This window comes from Miniopterus natalensis, chromosome 5, assembly GCF_054644295.1.
Source record: "Miniopterus natalensis isolate mMinNat1 chromosome 5, mMinNat1.hap1, whole genome shotgun sequence".
In the NCBI taxonomy this organism is placed as follows: Eukaryota; Metazoa; Chordata; class Mammalia; order Chiroptera; family Miniopteridae; genus Miniopterus; species Miniopterus natalensis.
The window spans coordinates 78,945,895-78,966,560 of NC_142085.1; the positions used below are offsets into that span (position 1 = coordinate 78,945,895).

At 40.9% G+C, this 20,666-nt stretch overlaps 1 protein-coding gene across 1 annotated transcript in view; it reads left to right on the forward strand.

Moving 5' to 3' along the window:
* UTRN (utrophin) overlaps positions 1-20,666 on the forward strand; it is a 399,896-nt gene that overhangs the window by 118,971 nt on the left and 260,259 nt on the right. The window contains exons 18-25 of the mRNA XM_087817673.1: positions 1,490-1,613; positions 3,405-3,492; positions 6,193-6,422; positions 6,583-6,763; positions 8,682-8,827; positions 9,459-9,671; positions 18,800-18,913; positions 19,542-19,697. Coding sequence (XP_087673799.1) covers positions 1,490-1,613; positions 3,405-3,492; positions 6,193-6,422; positions 6,583-6,763; positions 8,682-8,827; positions 9,459-9,671; positions 18,800-18,913; positions 19,542-19,697 — 1,252 coding nt within the window. The remainder of the gene's footprint in view (positions 1-1,489; positions 1,614-3,404; positions 3,493-6,192; positions 6,423-6,582; positions 6,764-8,681; positions 8,828-9,458; positions 9,672-18,799; positions 18,914-19,541; positions 19,698-20,666) is intronic.

Below are 20,666 nucleotides of genomic sequence, written 5' to 3' on the forward strand. Positions count from 1 at the left end.
TTTTTTCACCCCTCGATCTTTTTGCACGTTTTCTTTCTTTCTGAGGTCGCTGATCATCTCACATTGCAAGGAGTCCGGAGGTACCGTGGCTTGAGCGACACACGGACCCCGGTTATGTACCTGGAGTGTCACAAAATCTTGTACAAGTTACAAGGAAAACTTACATGGGTGAAAAAACAACTATTTGTAGTTCACTAGAAACATTTTAAGCGAAGTTTCCCCAAAGATTCAGCGAGGGCCATCTGTGCTCACCTTAAAGTACCTCAAAGTATCCAGCGGTTGTTTTGAGAGTGTGATTAAGAGGACAGATGGCCTCGTTGGACTCCCAGCTCTATCATTTATCAACTGCGTGGCCTGGGTCAGTTATTTAAAACCTCCAGGAGCTCAATTCCTGTGTTATTAAAGGGATAATAGTAGTGGATAGCTCATGGGGTGGCTGTGAGGACGCCTTGGGGTAAGAGTACACATAAAATGCTTAGGCAGGGCCTGGAGGGTGGCCAGCAGTCGGTGACCGTTTCCCCCTCGCTCCTCGCGCCGTGGTCTTGACGTCCCTTCCCAGCGCCTCCCCAGCCTGTACACGTTTGTCTTCTCCCACTGTCCTCGCTCTGGCTCCTGTTCCCACCTCAGCCTTTGCTCTGGCCTTGCCTCCTTATGCCTTCTTCTCGGTGAAGGCTGCCAGGTAAATGGAACCGCCAGCCCCGGGCTTTACACCCTCCCCTGGCTCTCAGCGGCCCTTCTTTGAAACCCAGCTCCTTAATCTACCCCCAGGGCCTTCCTGTAACAGGCTGCGCTCCCTCCCACGGAGCGCTCGCTATCCCAGCCACACCTGACTACTTGCGGCCTGCACAGTGCGGCTCTCACTTTCTTTGATCTCTCTTTGCAGCAAGGCAGACTCCTGGCTTAATGCCATTCTCCCCCAGGAAGCCACCCCTCCCTGAATTCCTGGAATTGGCACCTAGCAAACTCTTTCAGTTACTGCCTTTTACCCTTCATTGACTTCAGGAGACTGGAAGCTCCCTGAGGGCTGGGATTGTCTCACTTACCTTCCTATCTAGAGCCCAGACCAGTGCCTGGCGCATAGTAGGCTCACCTCAGAAACATGTTAAATTAAAGAAGGCATGAACTTGAGCAATGTCCCTATGGGTTCTTTTCTGTCATTATCTAACCAAATCTGTTTTTCATTTTCTACAAGCGTTTTATGAAAATACAAGTGATTTCTTTAAAAAGTTTCAACATTTAAAAATTTATTTTCTTTAGTTACATACTAACACGGCGACATTACTCCTCTTTTCGTACTTTGAATTGTAAATGCATGATCTTGTTTCGCGTGGTCTCTGCGTTTCTGGGTTGCCTCTTTCATTTTGGTTTGGCTTCTGAGGAGTGTTTAAAACACTTGCTGGATGGGTGTCTTGGCTGCTCTCCTGCTTGAGCCAAGTGAAACAATAGAAGGAAGCGAATGACAAGTGGTAACATCTGAATCTTAAATCAGGTTTGATGCCCTGAGTGCAGAGCTGTTGGACTGGATTTTGAAATCAAAGACTGCCATTCTGGCCACAGAGATAAAAGAATATAAGAAGATGCAAGAGACTTCAGAAATGAAAAAGAAGCTGAAGGTAAACCATGAAACAAGAGCCCACTAGTGAATAAAATATTTCATCAGGATAGATTTACTTTGGCACAAAGATGTGACGGGATCCAAAAGCTTCCTGTAGAATAAATGCAGCCACAACATAGCTTTTAGACCAGTGTAGTAAACTATGAACTGAGTCAAGCTGGCTGGTATCAGAGCCCTGCGTGGAGAAGATTTTTTTCCCCCTTCTTCACCACTGAGTTGTGTAGGAAGGAACCCTTGCTTCCTAAGGCCTCTAAATATGATTTCTATTTTTAGCTTGATTAGGCCTTAATCTAGCACCTAATAATTTGTGACTTTGTGTATGCAGATGTTTGGCTTTCCAAATACAACAGACCGCATTAGTACCTCTGTATCCACAGCTACCTGCAAATCAACCGTAGTCCAAGAATATTAAGTGGATAATTCCAGAAATAAACAGTTCATAAGTTTTAAATTGCAGGCTGTTCTGAGTGGCGTGATGAAATCTCCCGCTGTCCTGCTTCGGCCACCTGGGACGTGAGTCCCACCTTTGTTCAGTGCATCCACGTTGATACACTGTCCTCCCGTTAGTCACCTAGAGCCTGTCTTGGTCACTTAGCAGCTGTCTTGGTTATCAGGTGGACTGTCGAGGTGTCACCGTGCTTATGTGCAAGTAATACTTATTTTACTTAATGATGGCCCCAAAGCGCAAGAGTAGTGATGCTGGCAATTCAGACATGCCAAAGAGAAAAGGTGGGTACAGGGCAGTAAGATATCTTGAGAGAGACAGAAAGAGAGAGACCACATTTGCATAACCTTTATTACAATAGATTGTTATAATTGTTCTGTTTTATTATTAGTTTCTTGTTAATCTCGTATTGTGCCTTAGTTACCATAGGCATGTATGTACAAGTAAAGCCTAGCGTGTATTGGAGTGGCTACCCGTGGTGGTTTCGGGCATCCACTGGGATCTTGGAACGGATCCCCCGAGGATAAGGGGGATCACTGTATTTCAGATTCCTTCACTCTATTTCTTCACTTTATTAAACATAAATGCTATTCAAATTTCCGGAGCTTGGCTCTGCTACTTTGTACGTGTGTGTCTGTTACTGACGTTGTGCCAGGAGGTTGTAGCCATTGATGTTGGTCCTTTCGTGAGCTATTTGGGCATCTAGAGCAGGCCTGGACTGCCGTCTCCATCAGCAATGGAGTCTGTCCGTAAGGGGCCTGGGGATGTTTATTTAAAGAATAATGCATGTAAATATCGCTGATGTAAGTTAGAAAGTGGTGGGTGCCACGGGAATTGAGAGGAGGCCAGGACCGCAGTCATCCCTGGACTTAATATAACACCAGCCAAAAGAATACTGAGACTCAAATGATTTTCATCTTTTTTCTTGATAATTAATTTTTGTTCAGTGATTTCTGCCCTAACCCATTCAGTTCACTTGGACGCAAACGCTGCTTTTTACGGTGTGGTGTATGTGAATAGGTGGATGTCCTGGACCTAAAACACTAATTGTACTTAATTCCTCTTGGTAGGAACTCTTAATTATAGTGTAAAAATGTAGTTCTTGAAAAGAAACTAAAGTTTTATATTGTTTGTTTGAATTTACCTTTTCAAAGTTAATCATCTCTGGTGTCCTGGAGGGTAGCCTGGAACCGCCTAGGTTTATATTGTAGTATCCTCTTAGGTAAACTTTGTAACACATAAAGAGAATGTGGGAGGGACATTAAACATTAAAACTTAAAATAGCATCTGCATTACACTGAGAAGAAAGTTTGCAACTTTCTTATATCGAGACTTTATTTCCAGGGACTAGAAAAAGAACAGATAGAAAGAAGACCCAGACTGGATGAATTAAACCAAACTGGACAAATCCTTTCGGAGCAAATGAGAAAAGGTGAGACTCTTGATTTTTTATTTATGTGTTTTTAGATGGTGGCATTGGATAATATTTAGTTTGACAAATCAAAGATATATATTTTGATACTCTAACCCTCTTTGCTAGAAAAGTGATTTTCAGAAACTTTTTTGTCAGCAGAATGTCTTTTTCAACTGAAATCTTATGCTGAGGCTGATTATATCAAACTGATAAAAGCAAAGTTCTGCTTTTAGACAGGATCAGGGAACCTAAAACTCTGATACCTCAGCAAAACAGTAAAATTCCACTGGTGTAGATTTAAAAATCTCCTCCTTTGGGGCTGTATATCGGGGATTTTTTTGTGTGTGGGGGAGGGGGTTGCAAAAGAAAATTTTACTTTAATAACATTGGAGAGATAAAGTTATATTAAGGTATGAATTTTGTGACCTAATGGATGCTTGCTTAATTTCATAAGAAACCTTTTATATTTTGTGTTGGCATTATTTTTTGAGCTTTGGTAGGGCTGGAAATGCATTCATTACAGAACCCTAATTATACTTATTTAAAAAAGCATATCTGTTAGTAAGATTTTTTTAGGATGGGTTGGGAAGCTGAGAAATGAGGGCATTGATCTGAACAGGGTTTATATGTTCAGGGTTTAATTTTCTCATTTTTTGAAGGGTGTTTGCTTTTAGTTAGTGAGAGAATGAAAATGATTTTAAAAAGTCTCCCCACTGTCGTCCCATGTTATCCATGATTCTGATGTTACAGTATTGGTCTGACTTCTCTACGTGTGGTTGTGCTGGTAACCCTGCTGCTGTAAAACCAGAAATGCGGAACAGAAGTGAAGCACAATTGGGTGATTCTCTCTGTTCCCATCTCTCCTCCCTTAGAAATTTGTAGAGATAGAAAAGTTCTAACTCCAAGTCTCTGGGAGCAAATCCATTATTTTAGAAAACAACGTATAGTTTCCCTTTTATATGATGCAAACTGTTCTTTTGTTCCTACTTGATATCGGTCAAACCTATATTACCTCAGGCTCGGAGGAGGGAGATTTAAATTTTGAGAGTTGGTTTGAAGGGAGCAGAATGAATGGACTATGAAATGCGGTCGGTGAGCACAGAAAGGAGCTGGGAAATTGCGTCAGTGTCCCTAGTGCCCAGCGTGAGGACTTCTTGCCTGTTTTCTAGACGAGCAGTGATACTTTTTCATCTTAAACACTTGTATTTACCAGCTTGATTTTCTTTCTTCTTTAGCATAAATTGCTGACATGAAAGTGAAGTGGTTGATATTCTTTTGCCCACTTAGACTAGAAATGACCCGGCCAGGTGCACAGCCTGGGTTTCCATTGCTCAGTTTTTCAGGAAAATGTTAATTTGTTGATGATCCCCATGCACAGGGATAATTGAACTTGGACCATGGTGTGAACATGTTGCCTGGGTCTAATTAATATTCTGTTACCTGCATGAGGGACAGTGAACTTCAGCCACCGACACGGGTGATATTCGAATCATGTCATGTTTGCATTTCTAATTTTCAGTGGATACAGGGTGTTATCGGAATTTTTGAAATAGCATCATTTGCGGATCATAAGTGTACTTTGGTTGTACTTGCATTTTTTTCCTTAGCGCTCTCCTTACCCTGGATTTTGATGGCACATATTTACAAAACACAATTGTTTCTATTGGCTGCCTACTCAAATGATAAAGATGTTAAGGTCATCTTCTCCACCTGTGTGCTCTCCTCAGGCAATACGGGCACCTTTGCAGATTTCTCATGCTATTTCATAGTGCTTTTACATGATTTGATGGCATTTTATAGTAAGGGATAGACTGACAAAACCTATTATTTTATATAACTTGATTATTTCTATGAACATTCCCTAACTCTCAAAAATGGGAGACAAGCAAAATTATTTATAAGGTAAATAAGTCCTAGGGATATAATGTACCAAAGTAAATAAATGATAAAACTGTTGGGATAGTCCCACTTAAAGTAATAATTATAAGATGTCAGGAATAAACATAAATTTATCTCTCTAAAGTAGATAATCTTACTGCTGCCTCGATACTGTGGTACTTGCTGGTCTGTGTGCGGTGTGCTCAGTAGGCTTGCTGATGCTCGCAGATCTGGCTGCTGGCTGACTGTTCCCGCACTCCCTAGGTTGCTCCCAGCACTGGGAATTCTTACCATTCATTTTGCAATTCATATGACACTGTGGTTTGGTCATCAAAGACTTGAGCTGCCTCCGAGTGTTTCTAGCCAGCTGTTTTTTTTTCAGAGCATATACCTTCTGATGTCAGAGCCCCAGAGAAGTCCAGACAGGCCGTTTCATTTTCCAGGCTTAGACTAGAAACTAGCAGAGTGCTGGCTGCCAAGGATGCAAACACACCTTCTACAGGAAAGGCTGTGGCTGGAGTTCTAAGCCCTACTGATGCTCCTTTCGTGGTAGTCACACCACTCTTTCAAGCTCCCCTCTTTCACTTTGGTCAAGGAATCGAAGTTATTATTAGCATCATCATCATTACTATTACATCATTATAATTTATGTTTTATATTTATTTATTTTATATTATTATTTCATTACTATAATTTTTTTGTTATGTTAAAAGGGACTTACGGAATGATCATTATATGTGAGATTGCCTAATTATTTTGAATGTTAGAATATTTATAACAAATTCCAAAAAGTTTTGTTGTAATGTATGAATTGCCTCCTTATTTTTCATGTCTGTGTAGAAGGTCTTCCGACTGAAGATATAAAACATACCCTGGAGAAGGTACTATCAGAATGGAAGAATGCGTCTCAGCATTTGGAAGATCTGGCGAGAAAGATTCAGCTCCAGGAAGATATAAACACGTACTTTAAACAACTCGATGAGCTTGAAAAGACCGTAAAGGCAAAGGAGGAGTGGGTACAACATGCCCCCTCGTCACCATCTCCCCAGCAGTCCTTGCCGAGCGTCAAGGTAAAGAGACACCGTCCAGGACATGAAAGAATTCTGTGCCCAGTCCTATTTAAAGGGATGTTCCTTGTATCGTGAACATTAGGTTAATTCTGCTCTGATTAACTTTCTGTGAGGATGTTCATCTTCGGTGAGTTATGTGGCCATATTTTCTCTTCCACAGCGGGAACTGACGAATCTCCTTGGCCTCCACCCCAAAATTGAAACGGTGCGTGCCAGCTGTGCAGCCCTGAAGTCTAGGCCTTCTGCCCCAGATTTTGTGCAGCAGGCCTTCGATCGCTTTCTGGGCCACTACCAGTCTGTGCAGCAGGATTTAGAGGATCAGCAGCAGCAGCTAGAGAATGGTAAACTTACCATGCCCTCTATTGCTTCTCTGCCCTAATTTAAAAATTACTCCCAATATTTACACCTTTAGCACATTTGCTTCTTTGCGCCACACTCGCTTTGTTTTCCTCTGTGCCTGCTACTCTTCCAGGTCTCAAAGTATATTCAGACTATTTCTTGGATTCACAATTGTTTGTAAAAATGCAAACAGCTTTCACATGCTCTAAAGTTGTGTTACTAGGATATAATGATTTGAAGGCTCTTTTTAAAGGGTGCTGTTTTCCCTTTTCCTTGAAGGAGGCTGGTCAGTATCATTTCTGAGGGCTAAATAGAGTGATAAGTTACTTCAGTTTGCTCAAGATGGTTCAAGTTTTAGCAATTCCATCTTCTTTTTTTTTAACAGAAATCATGTTCCTCTTTTGAAGTCTGAAAAATTTTACAGGATTTTTACTTTGAGAATAAACCTGGTTTTGGAAAATTAACTGTTAAAAGTTTTCAGAGCCCATCCCTCATGCTATATTTTTTTCTCCTGAGCTATTGTTTAAGTCAGGAATTGTGTTGCATTAGGTAATGTTATGGGCAGTGCACGTTAAAAAGCTGCACACTTAACCATACCCTTACCTGCAGCAATTGTAGATGCGTGTTGGTGAGCAAATGTGCCACATGTCCTTTCTTCTGGAAAGGCATTCAGATACCATGCTCTTTGTTCACTGAGTTCAGTTAACCTAGAAGGTGAAATGTTTGAAAGTACCTCCTTTTAAATTTACTGTTACAAAATATGCTTTCATTTTTGACAAGGATCCATAGGCAATTGAAATGTTTCTTAATTTAAAAATTCAATTTATTTTTTGTTTTTAATTTTTTTGTTTTTAAATTAATTGTGGTAAACTATATAGAGCATCCATTTTCCACTTTATTTTTCAGTGTAGAGTTCAGTAGTGTTAAATATATTTACATTATTGTGCTACCAATCTCCAGAGCTCTTTGCATCTTGTAAAACTGAAACTATACCCAGTAAACAAGTTCCCCATTTCCCCCTCCCTCTAGGCCCTGGCAACCACCATTCTACTTTCTGTTTCAATGAGTTTGATTCTTCTAGATTCCTCATATAAGCGGAATCCTATAGTGTTTGTTTTCTTGTGGCTGACTTATTTCACTTAGTATAAAATTCTCTAAGTTCATCTATGCTGTAGCATGGGTCAGAATTCCCTTCCTTTTTAAGGCTGAGTAATATTCCATCGTGTGTACACACCACATTTTGTTTATCCATGTATTTGTTGGTGGGCATTTGGGTTGTTTCCACTTTTCGCTGTTGCGAATAGTGCTGCTGGCTTAACTTTTTGCCGCTAGTTGGTTTCATCACTTTGTGCTTCAAATAAGCTTACTTCCTTTCCACCTAAGTGTTGCTTGCCTGTGGTTTTTACATTAGTGGGTGCAGTAGACTTCATTCCAGTTGGCCTTTGCAGTCATTATTTCTCAGAGTACCTGCAGTAACCTGGCTGTGGTGTCCCTATACAATGTCCACCACTCTGCCATGGCAGCTCATCTGCACGCTTGAGCTTAGAGGAAGACTGGCTGAAGGGATCTTTGTTTTCTTTATTCTTTGTGTAGCTACTAGAAAAAAAGAGATTATATGAGACAAAAGGATCATTGTAGTACCATCTTCAGAGAGCCAGTTCATCATGACAAAATGAAGAAAAATGATAGTGGGCTAGTTAATATTTCAAACATCAACATCCGTAGGGATGATCTCACTGCCTGACTCTCAGAGATGCCAATGGAATGATTTCAGTAACTGAGATCCCTTTTAATTTTAGTTACAGAGTTTAACTTCTTAATATTATAATTCACTTATTATATAGAGAAGATTCATGTTATTTATAATAACATAAGGTTTCCAGCCTTGTTTTCTCAAACTAAGTATTTTAAAATAAACAGAAATGAAGAGCCAACCTGGACACGCATATTTGGAAATGTTGAAAACACTGAAAGATACGCTAAATGATTCAGAAAGTAAGGCCCAGACGTCGCTGGATGTCTTGAATGATCTTGCAGAGGTGGAAAAGGCCCTGCAAGAAAAAAAGGTAACATATATTTTAGGTCTTAGAAAATCTAGAGTCCTTTCTAATATATTGCATATTTTGAAATATTTTTTTCAACTATTTAAAAAAATATTAGTCACTTTTGGTCACAATTGGCCAAAAATTTCTTACAATTTGAAGATTAGTTACTATAACATAGCCCCTTAGGTAAAAGAAAATATAGTTATGTTAAATATTTTACTAGAATGAAACCATATGTTTCTCCTATTGTCATTAGCTTGAAATTCTCAACCTGTTTATAATCTACTAAAATATCTTTAATAAAAATGAACACTATCAATTGAATTGACTTGTTCTTTTTCTATGTTGAGTGAAAAATGCTTCCCTGGCCATTTAGGATACATGGCTCCGAACTAGTTCATGAGATAGAGCACCCACTGCGTGTATTGTTCGAGGTTTTCAGAGTAGAGAATGTACTACGTCTGGCCACATACAACTCATGAAGGGAAAACTGTAACTTTTTTGACTGTGCTTATTTTTTTTAATGAGTTTTCAGTTTTGTTTTTTTATTGAATGCTTTTTAAAAGGTGGCTTTTGACTGTTTATAGCTCATACTGTTACAGCTGTACAGACAAATTGTGCATATTGTTAATCTTTGAAAATTTTTTTCCAGGCCCTTGATGAACTCCTTGAGAATCAAAAACCTACATTATTTAAACTTGCAGAAGAAACAAAGGCTTTGGAGAAAAACGTTTCTCCAGATATAGAAAAAATGTATAATCGAGAATTGAGTGATGTTGAAGGAAAGTGGAACAAAGTAAAGGTCAAGGTTTCCAAAGATCTGCATTTGCTTGAAGAAGTTACGCCCAAACTAAGAACTTTTGAGGTAAATGCAGAGCCCGTTAGGAATTTAAGTTTATGACCACACAGTAGCAGTTATCATGTAAGATTCAAATATCTACTACTTGAGAATTTTGCATTCTTTCTACTGTCACCTTTATTAGGTACCTAAGTTGGGATTTATAACTTGCTTACCAAAGCTATACGTTTAATGTGCTGGAGAGCACAAAGATAAGAGAAAATTGCTTAAAAAGGGCCAACAGAATGTTTTGGGGATGAAGAGCCTGCATGACATACAGACTGGTGACTAGATTGCAGTGGTAGAAGGTGCCCAGGTAGTAGCAAATAGCTGAGCCTTTGAGGCTGTGTTCTGTGTAGCTTAGTATTTTTGACTTATTTAACATCGTGAGTGGATCCACTTCCCCTTATCTGTCTCACTTGTAATTCTTTCCAACTTCAAAAACCAGAATTACCCTTATTCATGATTCTAAAATTTTGGGGTATTGCCCAAGCGTTGGATTATTAGTGATTCTCAGTCAGGGGTGATTGTGCCCCCTAGAGGATATTTGTTACTGTTTGGTGACATTTTTGTGTGTCTCAGCCGTGGGGGAAGGGAGGAGGGTGCTATTGGCATCTAGGGTTGCAGGTAAACTTCCCACAGTGCACAGGACAGCCCCACAGTGTCAATAGTGCCACGGCGGAGCAGTGCTGGATTAAATCTTTCCCATCTTTTCAAAGATCACTGCTTTGTTTTCAAACATAAGTCTGAGATGTAGTTAGGGAAATTTACAAGTGAAGATTAACCCAAAGGTTGATCTTTTGATTCTTACGAGTGTATTATAGAGTTAGCTAAATGTGTGCCAATATTTTAATGTGGAATTTAAAGATAATAAATGTTCTTCAAAACACAAAAGAGAGCCCTGTGGCTACAGTGATCCAGCTTTAGGCTTTAGTGTGTTATTGTTACTCATGTAGCAAATTTAGGCACTTCAAGTGGCCAATTGGAGTGCACGCCAAATTCATTTCCACTGAAAATATTCCACATCAAACATGCATCTTGATAATTAGATTTTATAATTTTTAAATTTTATGGTAGCAGATTTGTTACGTCCAGTTGTTTTTAGTTTACTTTTTGTGTCCTAACTATGAGATTGTTGACCGCTTTTGAGATAATTGTACAGCTTTTCATTGAGATACATTTTTAAATTCTAAAGAACACTTATTCCTTTATTTGCTTTGAATGAACTGCTTGTTACTTAATAACTTAGGAAAACTTTTTATCCCCCCCAAAGATAATTACAATAAATATTCATTTTGACGTTAGCCTTCTTTCCCCCCTTTAATTACCTGATTTATAATTTTTAAGGCATTTTAGTTCTATTTGTTTTTAAGGAATGAGGCACAGTAGGTTTTTGATTCAGTTCCAATTCATGATAAAGTTTCTTAGGAACACAGTGGATGACTTATTTTTAAAATGCATTTTTAATTATATAAGTAATACATGAATAACGCTTGTTGAAGACATTGAATAACAAAGTATTTAGAGTTAGCACTCAGAGTTCCCTGTCTTTCCCAATACCATTTCCTTTCCTGGGGGCAGCTCGCATTAACAATGATTCTTGCAGGAGGTTAACATATTCCAAGTGAAAAAGGAAAGTTCATGAATATTTCTAATTCTAATCATTTTTTCCCACACTAATAGAAACAAATGATATTGGAACTTCATGAGGGGCACTGAAATAGATAGTACTCAAATGCATGAGCTCGGAGTATGAATTTTCATTACTCAAATAATAATGCCTGTCATTGACACAGTGCATTTAAACGGAAAGTATTCTCATAGCTTTTGCTTACTTTCTTCCTACCATCCTACAATTCCTGCAAGGAAATTGTATTATTTGCTTGTGTGCAAGTTTTAGTTTTTGGTTATTTTTCGGCAAGTAGTGTTTTCCTTATGTGCCTACGTTTCCTTTGTCTACACAGCTGGTTCCTTTTGCACAGATAGAGAGAATGGGCCTGCACACTCTAAGTCAGCAATTTTCAACCTTTGTCATCTCCTGGCACACAAACTAATTACTAAAATTCTGTGGCACACACACCAAAAATATATTATAGTTTTGGCTGATCTGACCAAAAAAAAATAGGTATAATTTTGATTCATCCACACTGGACGGCTATTGTGTTGGCTGTTGTCATTTTTTTATTTTACAATCTAAGGGAAAAGAGATCAGTGCCTCTGACTCAATAGTCAGGTATCTCATGTTTTAAAAATTCTTGCGGCCACTCCCATTGAAAATCACTGCTCTAAGTCAGTATTATTCTCAAATACATTCTTAAATTTTTCTTTTTCATCTATCCCATGCCAAAGTAATGACCTCAATTCCTGTAATTAAGAATTAAACTGTTAATTGGTGCATTTAAAATGACCTCATGGAAAGTCCTCCCACTCCTTCCAGGCAGCAAAACATTTAAAAATACATGAAAAATGTAATTTTAAAAATTACTGATTTTTACGGACAAGATTTTCGTCTGCGTTGTGGGGATTGAATATGATAAAATCCTGAGGCTGCTTATCCCCAGCACTACTGTCTTTGGGTTCAGGGGCTGGAAGATGTTTCCTGTTACCGCCTTCCTGCTTTTCACGACCTCCTGCCCTGTGGTGTAACCACCTGTCACGAAGCTGTCCCCAAGGCCCGCATGACCCGCCCCCTGGAGCCGCCTGCAGCCCCTTCCTGCCGGGCCCGGCTCTCAGGAGCCCCCTGCCCTCAGCAGTGCATTGCCTTTCCAATCTGACCGCTGCTCCCGGCCCCTTCCCTCTTGAATTCGTGGTCCACCCCGGGTGAGGCTTCTGGAAGGCACCGGCTGTCTTGGCCGTGGTGATGCGATGCTCCCCAGGCCTCCCGCCCGCCCCGTCCCGCCCGGAGCCCTGCTGCGCCCCCCTGGGGCTGAGCTGGGCGCTGGGGGAGACAGTGTGGTGGGTGGGCCGCAGACACCCCACCGGACCATCGCCCGTCTCTGGAAAGGTCACTGCCTCGCTGGCAGTTTACATCTTCTGCACACGCTCATTTGGAGGAAGCCCTGGCGGCAGCCTTTAGCCTTGCTTACAGGGGCGCAGCTGTCTCCGCCTCTGGGCTCCCCGCTCCGTGTCCCTCCCAGTAAGCCCATCTCAGCCGGCCGTCTTTACACTGGCCTGCCAGTCGCAGCTCCCCACGGCGTGAGCTTCCAGGACAGCCCCCTGGCCTGGCCTACGGCAAGGCGCAGAGGCGCATGTCACTGCCTTGAAGGGCCTTCAAACGTCTTACCCACTCGCACCTCTCCTGTGAGGCTGGATCGAGGAAACTAGATGCCTGGCTGTCCTAGTGGCGGGACACCTGTGTGGTCACACACCTTTCCTCGGTCAGACTGTGTGCTGCGCTGTGACCCAGAGTGTGGAAGGGGACGTGCTGGAGCTCTGGGCCGCCCCGAACCAGGTTCTCAACTTACTTTGGAAAACATTTTAGGGTATAAACACAATGCTATAATTTCTAAGAGTAGTATGCAGTATGGCTGATTTCATTCTTTCTAGGTAACGTATAATCAGTATAATTATGTCAAAGGTTTTTGTTTTTTTTTTCTCATTTTGAATTCATTTTATATCACTAAAGGGAATACTGATTTATCCTAAACCTTAGATTTAAGAACTCTGTTAGTTTCAGATAAGAAATGTCGTAGCAATGTCGTCCCTGGTCCTCCCTACTAAAGGCGGTAACACTTTTTTAAAGAGTGTCTTATAGATTAATGAATATTATAAAACCAAGCAAAATAGAAACCTCCTTCCCTTAAATTACTGTTTTAATTCTGGTCTCACCATTTTTTTCACCTTTGTCTGGGGTTAGAAATTGACTGTTTAAAAAGCTGTGGACATTCCAAAAGATGGGGGAGGAGCAAAATAAAATGCCAAGAATTTAGCTGTAAACAAGATCTCAGGGAGGTGGTTGTGTACCTTGGAATCTTATTGTCTTAAACCCAGAGTTGCCAAGTTTCAGGTTTCCTCTGCCCTCGGCTCAGGGGCCGGGCGATGGGCTGCGATGGGTAAAGGAATTGCTTAGTGACCTCACATTCCTTTTCCACGACCCAGCGGCAAGTGCTACCCATCTAGATGCTTACAGATCAGTGCTTTTGAGCAGTAATGGTCAATGTAGAATTTAGGCTTTTCGCCCTCCTAAACTAGAGTATTTGATACTTTGGTTTTCAAAGCTACCATATTATTCATTTTATATTTGAGAATTTATGAGTATAAATAGGAGTGAGAAATGGCTGCTCTAGGTAGCACTTACAGTTTACAGTTTCAATTACAGTTTACATTCAATATTATTCTGTATTAGATTCAAGTGTAGGGCATAGTGCTTAGACAATCATATACTTCACAAAGTGTTCCCCTTGATATTTCAAGTGCCCACCTGGCTCCATACATAGTTATTACAGTATTATTGACTATATTCCCTGTGCTGTGCTTTACATCCCCAGGACTGTTCTGTAACTACCAATTTGTACTTCTTAATCCCTTCACCTTGCTCATCCCTCCAACCCCCTCCCCTCTGGCACCCATCAGTTTCTTCTCTGTATCTATGAGTCTGTTTCTATTTTGTTCTTTAGATTCCACATATAAGTGAAATCATAAGTATTTGTCTTTATCTGACTTATTCACATAGCATAATATCCTCTAGGTCCATCCATACTGTCACAAAAGGTAAGCTTTCACTCTTTTTGATGACTGAGTAGTATTCCATTGTGTATATATACCACAAATTTTTTATCCACTTGTCTGTTGATGGGCACTTTGCTTCCGTATCTTGCCTGTTGCAAATATGCAGTTTACATTTTTTTTCTGTGTGTGAAATAATGACAGACATTTATTTTAGAAATGTCTTAGTAAGTTTTCAAATAACTGAGGTCCTCCAAAGAAGATAGAACATTAGAACTTACCTAATCTAATATATATTCATATATTCATTGATTCAATGAATTTGTTCATATTCTGCAAGTGGATGGAGGTGGAGAGGACATTAAATGCTTATGAAGCTCCCAGTGCATCAGCTCAGTGCATTAGAAGCTCACAGTGCATCAGCTCAGTGATTTTTAACTGGACAGAGAAACTCTGCATGTGAGCGTTTCACTTTGTTGGTAACCTCTTGGCTGCATGATTGAAGACTGAATGAAAGCTGAACAGACTTTTGGTATTTTTAAAAAATATTTTTATTGATTTTTAATGAGAGAGAAAGGGAGAGGGAGAAAGAGAAACATCGATGTGAGAGCAGAACATGGATTGGCTCCCTCGTGCATGGCCCCTACTGGGGATCGAGCCCACAACCCAGGCATGTGCCCCAACCAGGAATCAAACCAGCAATCTTTTGGTGCAGGGGACGACACTCAACCAATTGAGCCACACTGTCCAGGGCTTGGAATTTTTTAAATCACAGGAAACATTACAAATGGATTGAGATGTTTTTGTTCCAAGGAAAGAGGAGCCGCTGGAGGGCGGAGCAGAGCTTCCTATCTGCTCACACAGAGGTCATTAGCGGTGATCTTAGTGTCCCTCCCACCTGGTGTGACCCACAGGGGGCGCAGTCTATGGTGCTGCCTCCAGGCATTTTTAAAGTTGGGCCTTTCCTCATTTACTTGGCTTCCTTCTGCTCAGCTGGATTCAGTCAGGAAATATAAGTAGCAGCTCTTCAAACAGTTATTTTTAAACAGTTACTTTTCAACAGTTATATGATAGAACACGCATTAATGTTGGCAGCAATTAAAAACATTAAACATCCTTTTGCAAACATGTACTCACCCTTGCTTATTCCTGCGGAGTCTCTGATGGGAGTAAACACCAGAGTTTGGAAGCGGTATCTCCGTTATGGGGTTAATCGTGGTCATAAAGCACTTAGTTTGTAGATCTCAGTGACAATAGCTACCACTTTTGCGTGCCAGCTCTGTACCAGGCCCTGTTCAAGCATGATCTCTGTTTTTCAGAACAACCAGGCAAGGGGTTTGGTATTTTCTCTATGCTACAGTTGAGCTTCTGAGGCTCAGAGAAATGAGTTTCTCAAGGCCTGCTGGCTGGAAAGGTGCTGAGCTTGGCATCCAGACCTCAGTCTCCCTCTTCCTGGGGCCACACAGCGTCTCCCAGGACTCAGCACGGTCAGGAGTCCTGCAGGGCTTTTAGCGGTGAAAGCAGCTTTTCAGATGCCTGTCTGTTCCCTCCGGGGCCATCAGTGGGTCTGCTTGGCCGGTCTGCATCTGCTGCTTTCTTCTTTCTTTTTTCTCAAGTTGAAGTGTAAGAAAGAAAGACAGGTGTGTGCGAATGGGTGAGCTCACGTGGCCTGTGTGTGAGAGGGAGGGGGATGGGGGTCGATGCCCTGAAAGTTCCCTCATCCCAACAAGTGGATCGTTGAGGCCACTTGCTCCAGTCAAGGCTGCCTGTGCCTAAACCTTCCTTGGAACATAATGCTTCCCTGTAAGTGTCAAAAACCCCTGGCCCAGGAGACTATCAGTTTTCCTATTGAAAACTAGATTTAATGAATTGCCAGTTAAATAGCAGCAACGCTGCCTCAAACCTTTAAAAAGTTCAGAGTGGAGATTGACAGTGTAAGAAGTGGGCAGAGTGCTTCGTGAACTCTCAGGTGTTTTATACTTTCTCTCTTCTTGCACTTCTGTCTTTTTGCACGCCCCACCCCTTGCTGACCATGTCTTCCTAAGCAGCCTTCTGTGATAAGATCCTAGAGAGCTGGAATCACCAATTAAAGTAATGGGAAAGGGTAAGAGTAGCAAGGGACGGTGAGGACAGGGGCAGGCAGGCCACAGAACAGAGGGAAGGGAAGCTGTGGAAAATGTGCAGTGGGATGAAACGGGCTTTCAGAGCTGTGTGGAACGAGGGAGGAGGTGCTTGTGCAGGGTGATATAATATTAATAGAGACAGAAAGGCCTCACTGTATCGGTACTTTTTGCTTTCCATCTTCATCAGAGAATGGCCCTGCAAACTAGAAAGGGTAGAGTGGTCATTACTGAGAGTGCATTAGAGCCTGAATTCTGAGTTAGATGGAAAAACTGCCCAAGATCCTTCAGATGCCAAATCTACATCCCAAGTCACATGGGATTCTTACCCATGATCTCAAGGTCACCTCATGCATTTTGTGAGAAATTACCAGACAAATGGAGATGGATGAATGTCCTAGTTAAGGGAGAGCATTATTACTTAGAAGCTAAAGACCTGAAGTAAGATTGATGTCAGTTCTTGGCTGTAGATAATTGACCAACCAGAGATCTTACATGTGCTTAGGAAAGACTGTGTGGTGCCCAGGAATCCACATGGACACCACTGTAAGCCTTGCCCAGACTCATTTCCTTTAACTACAAGTAAATTTCTTTTACTTGTTTTTTTGGTGGAGAGAGATTAGATTATACAAATCAGATTCATAGACTTTCACATTTCATGGTTGCTCATTTAGTTTAAGTAATGCTACAAACCATCATTTTTGGCAAGCCTCGGTTTCAGTACAGTATTTGAGAAAATCTCTTATAATCTTATAAGAGGGAGATGGAGTCTATAGTTGGATGCTGGTGTTAGGTTGATTCCCATATTTTGAAAAGTAAGCCAAAAATTGGTTGAATAATGAATGGTATGGTGTCATTCATTATTGAGGGGGGGATGCTCAGGTAGACACTGTCATTGTCCTTATTTTTCACCCGACAAAACCCTAACTGCCCCAAAGAACCCAACAGAAAAGGAATACTTCACTCTTAGATCTGCAGATAAGAGAGAGCTGGGAGGGTTAGCTGATATGAAAATGGAGAGACTAAAAATTCAGATCACTTTGTGAACTAACAAGACAGGGTTTATTGTTTACAAACATCAACTCCTGAATTTGTGACAGAAGTCAATTAAGCAATATGAGACAGGGGAAATGTAATTTTGAGGAAGTTAAGGGAATTTTGGAGTTTCAGCTAACCATATTATTGTGAGTAATATGTCTATAAACAGTCAAATAAAAAAACCAAAAGAACCCAAAACAACCCCTACCATAGGAAAAATAAAACTTAAAGAATTTTAGATGGCATTTTATGAGTGTAGTTATCCGCACGTGAAATACCAGTTAGGTTCCATTGTTGCCATTCATCCCCACATTATAAGAACACAGTTCTGTGTGGCCTATTATAAGGACATCAGAAGTTGATGTGGCTTCCAGACGTGTTGAGTGCCATACTTGGCTGTCATGTCCTAGAGCCATCGTGGAAGGAACTGGGACTGTTGGACCAATGGAAGGCTAAGGGCAGACGTGGTGGTTGCCTTCAAATCTGAAGGTATTTTTGAACAGGATAGAAAATTTCTCTTCATTCCGCGGGTTAGATGAGAAGCAAAGAATTGAAGAAGGCATGAGGAAGCGAGCTCAGCTGAATACAAGGGAAATTAGTAAGTCAGACTGATGATGGAATGGGAGGCCTTGGAAAGAAACGACCATTGCTTTCCTCCAGCGTTAGAGGTCAAGTTGGACCTACTGATTTGCGCTCTTTAGGGCCCACTTCCAGTGCTACTGCCTCTCTGAAGTCACTTTCTTTCTGCAAAATATTTCTTTTCTTATTTCTTTTAGACCCCCCAGCTCTATACACAGTGTCGGACTATTGTGGGTGTTAGTGAATTTTGGATGAAAGGATGGAACTGGGCAGCGGGCTGTCTGGGTTCTCAGATAACAGCATCCAACAGCAGAACTAAGAAAAATCTATTTCCCCTCCAGTATGCTCTCTATTTATTTCTGCTTTGAGTAGATAACCTTAGGAGAAAATTTGTTCTAATTTATATGAGAACAAAAGATTTTTACTTGATTATACCAAGAGAAGCATTTTTCCTGTAATTTGAACTTTTAATCATAGATATCGCTGACATTCAGGCAAAATAGCTTGGTTCACTGGAGGGTGTTTTGAAATTTTTAGAATGATCAGGAAACTGTCATCTCATGGGGATTTTAGCCACTCATGAAGAAAATCATTATCTTTAAAATTGAAGATTTACAAAAAGGAATAAAGTAAATGAAAATGATGCTATCAAATTTTTGAAAAATTGTCTTTTTTCCAGTAGCAATAGATTTCGAGACGTAGTGGGTTGGATGTCACTGAGTAATATCCCCCTTTGTTATTGTGTTCGATTAGGCTGATTCGAAAGTCATTGAGAAGTGGATGGATGGTGTGAAAGACTTCTTAATGGAAGAGCAGGCTGTCCAGGGAGACGCCGAAGGGCTACAAAGGCAGCTTGACCAGTGCTCGGTGAGTCCTGCTGACCTGGGGGACCTGCCGTTATAAATAACATGCTCTTCTTGCCATTTATTATTTGAAGCTGTTATTAACAATGTAAGAACATGACATGACAATATATCCAGATAAAATATCTTTCATTATAAAGTGTTCTTTGACTTTATAGTTAATAAAAAACGACTGATTATTTATATTTGGCCATGGTCATAGAATTTTGGAGAGAGGGAACGGGAGCTTCTATTTTGTGTTATGATGACAATCTTAGTATCAAAGTTACCAACTGTATCTTGCTCTTATTGTGTCACATGGTAAAGCTTTAAGAAAAACATATTTAACAATTGCAATGTCCCAGTAATACTGCCTACAATTTATATTTGGTGAAATTATTAGGCTTCTCTAAATTAATTGAAAGTGCTATTTCCTGAAGAGAGTCAAGTATTTCCAATCTAATTTGGCAGATGTCTGCGTGAAGCACCCAGGTGAACTGAATTTCTTAAGGCACAATATTTCTGAAGCAGTTAAAGTTGTGACTCCCAAGTAATCTGTTCTTATGATATTCGCAGGGGTCAAAACAAAGTATAATTTTAATTATAGGCTTCTTTGGGAATGAAGTCAACAAGGGCTTCATTTCTGTGTTCAGGCTTTTGTTAATGAAATAGAAACAATTGAGTCATCGCTGAAAGACATGAAGGAAGTAGAGACTAACCTTCGAAGTTGTCCAGTTGCTGGAATCAAAACCTGGGTGCAGACAAAACTAGCTGACTATCAACCCCAACTGGAGAAGTTCAGCAGGGAGGTAAGTTTTTCAGCTTTACTGCCTGTGGTTTTTCAAGAGGTAGATAAAATTGATAAAATTGATTGTATAGCCCATATAGTTTGAAAAACAGAGAGGATACTAATTGTCCAGTTTGACTGCTCAGTGGGAATGAGCTTGAGGTGTGTGGCTCAGTTGGCTGAGCATTGTACCCTGCACCAAGAGGTCACCGGTTTGATTCGGGCCAGGGCACGTGCCTCAGTTGCGGACCAGTCCCCAGTACGAAGTGTGCAGGAGGCAGCCAATCTACGCTTCTCTCTCTTTCTCTCTCTCCCTCTCCCTTCCTCTCTCTCTATAAAATCAATGAAAACATATTTTTTAAAAAAGAACAAGAAAGACATTGTAGCTGGAACAGAGTGGACAGAGGAGCCACTGGATTAGAGAATGGTGAGACGTGAGGTGAGAAGATAGTTGGGATGGATTGTATGTGGCCTTGGAGACAAAGATTTGGGGTTTTATTTCAAGGATGACTTCACACAGAAAGCAATTTGAAAGTTTTGAACCGGGAAGTGACTTGGGAAAGATCTTTTAAGAACACCCTGGATTCCATCTGGAGAGTTTGCTCTGGAAAGGCAAGAGGCTGTTGCAGTCTCGGGAGAGGATGGCTCCTTGGACTAGGCAGGTGGTGGTGGAGGTCATGAGAAAGTCAGGTTTGGGCCCTATTTTGTAACTAGAGATGAGAGTCTGGTAATGGATTGGGTATGTGACATAAGAAAAAGCAAACTGTCAAGGACAGGTTAGGATTTTTGCAAAGCGTTTGCTTTGTGTGAATTGTGGGTCATTTACCGAATGGTGAAGACTCGAGGAGAAGCTTTTGTGGGAGCAGGCGACATGGTGGTTTCCATTCTGGAAGGGTCCACGTCGAGATCCTTGCTAGACATGCAGGTGGGGTTCTTTATTACTTCCCTCGGGAAAGAGGAAGGGGCAGGGGCCGAGGGTGCTGAGAAGGAG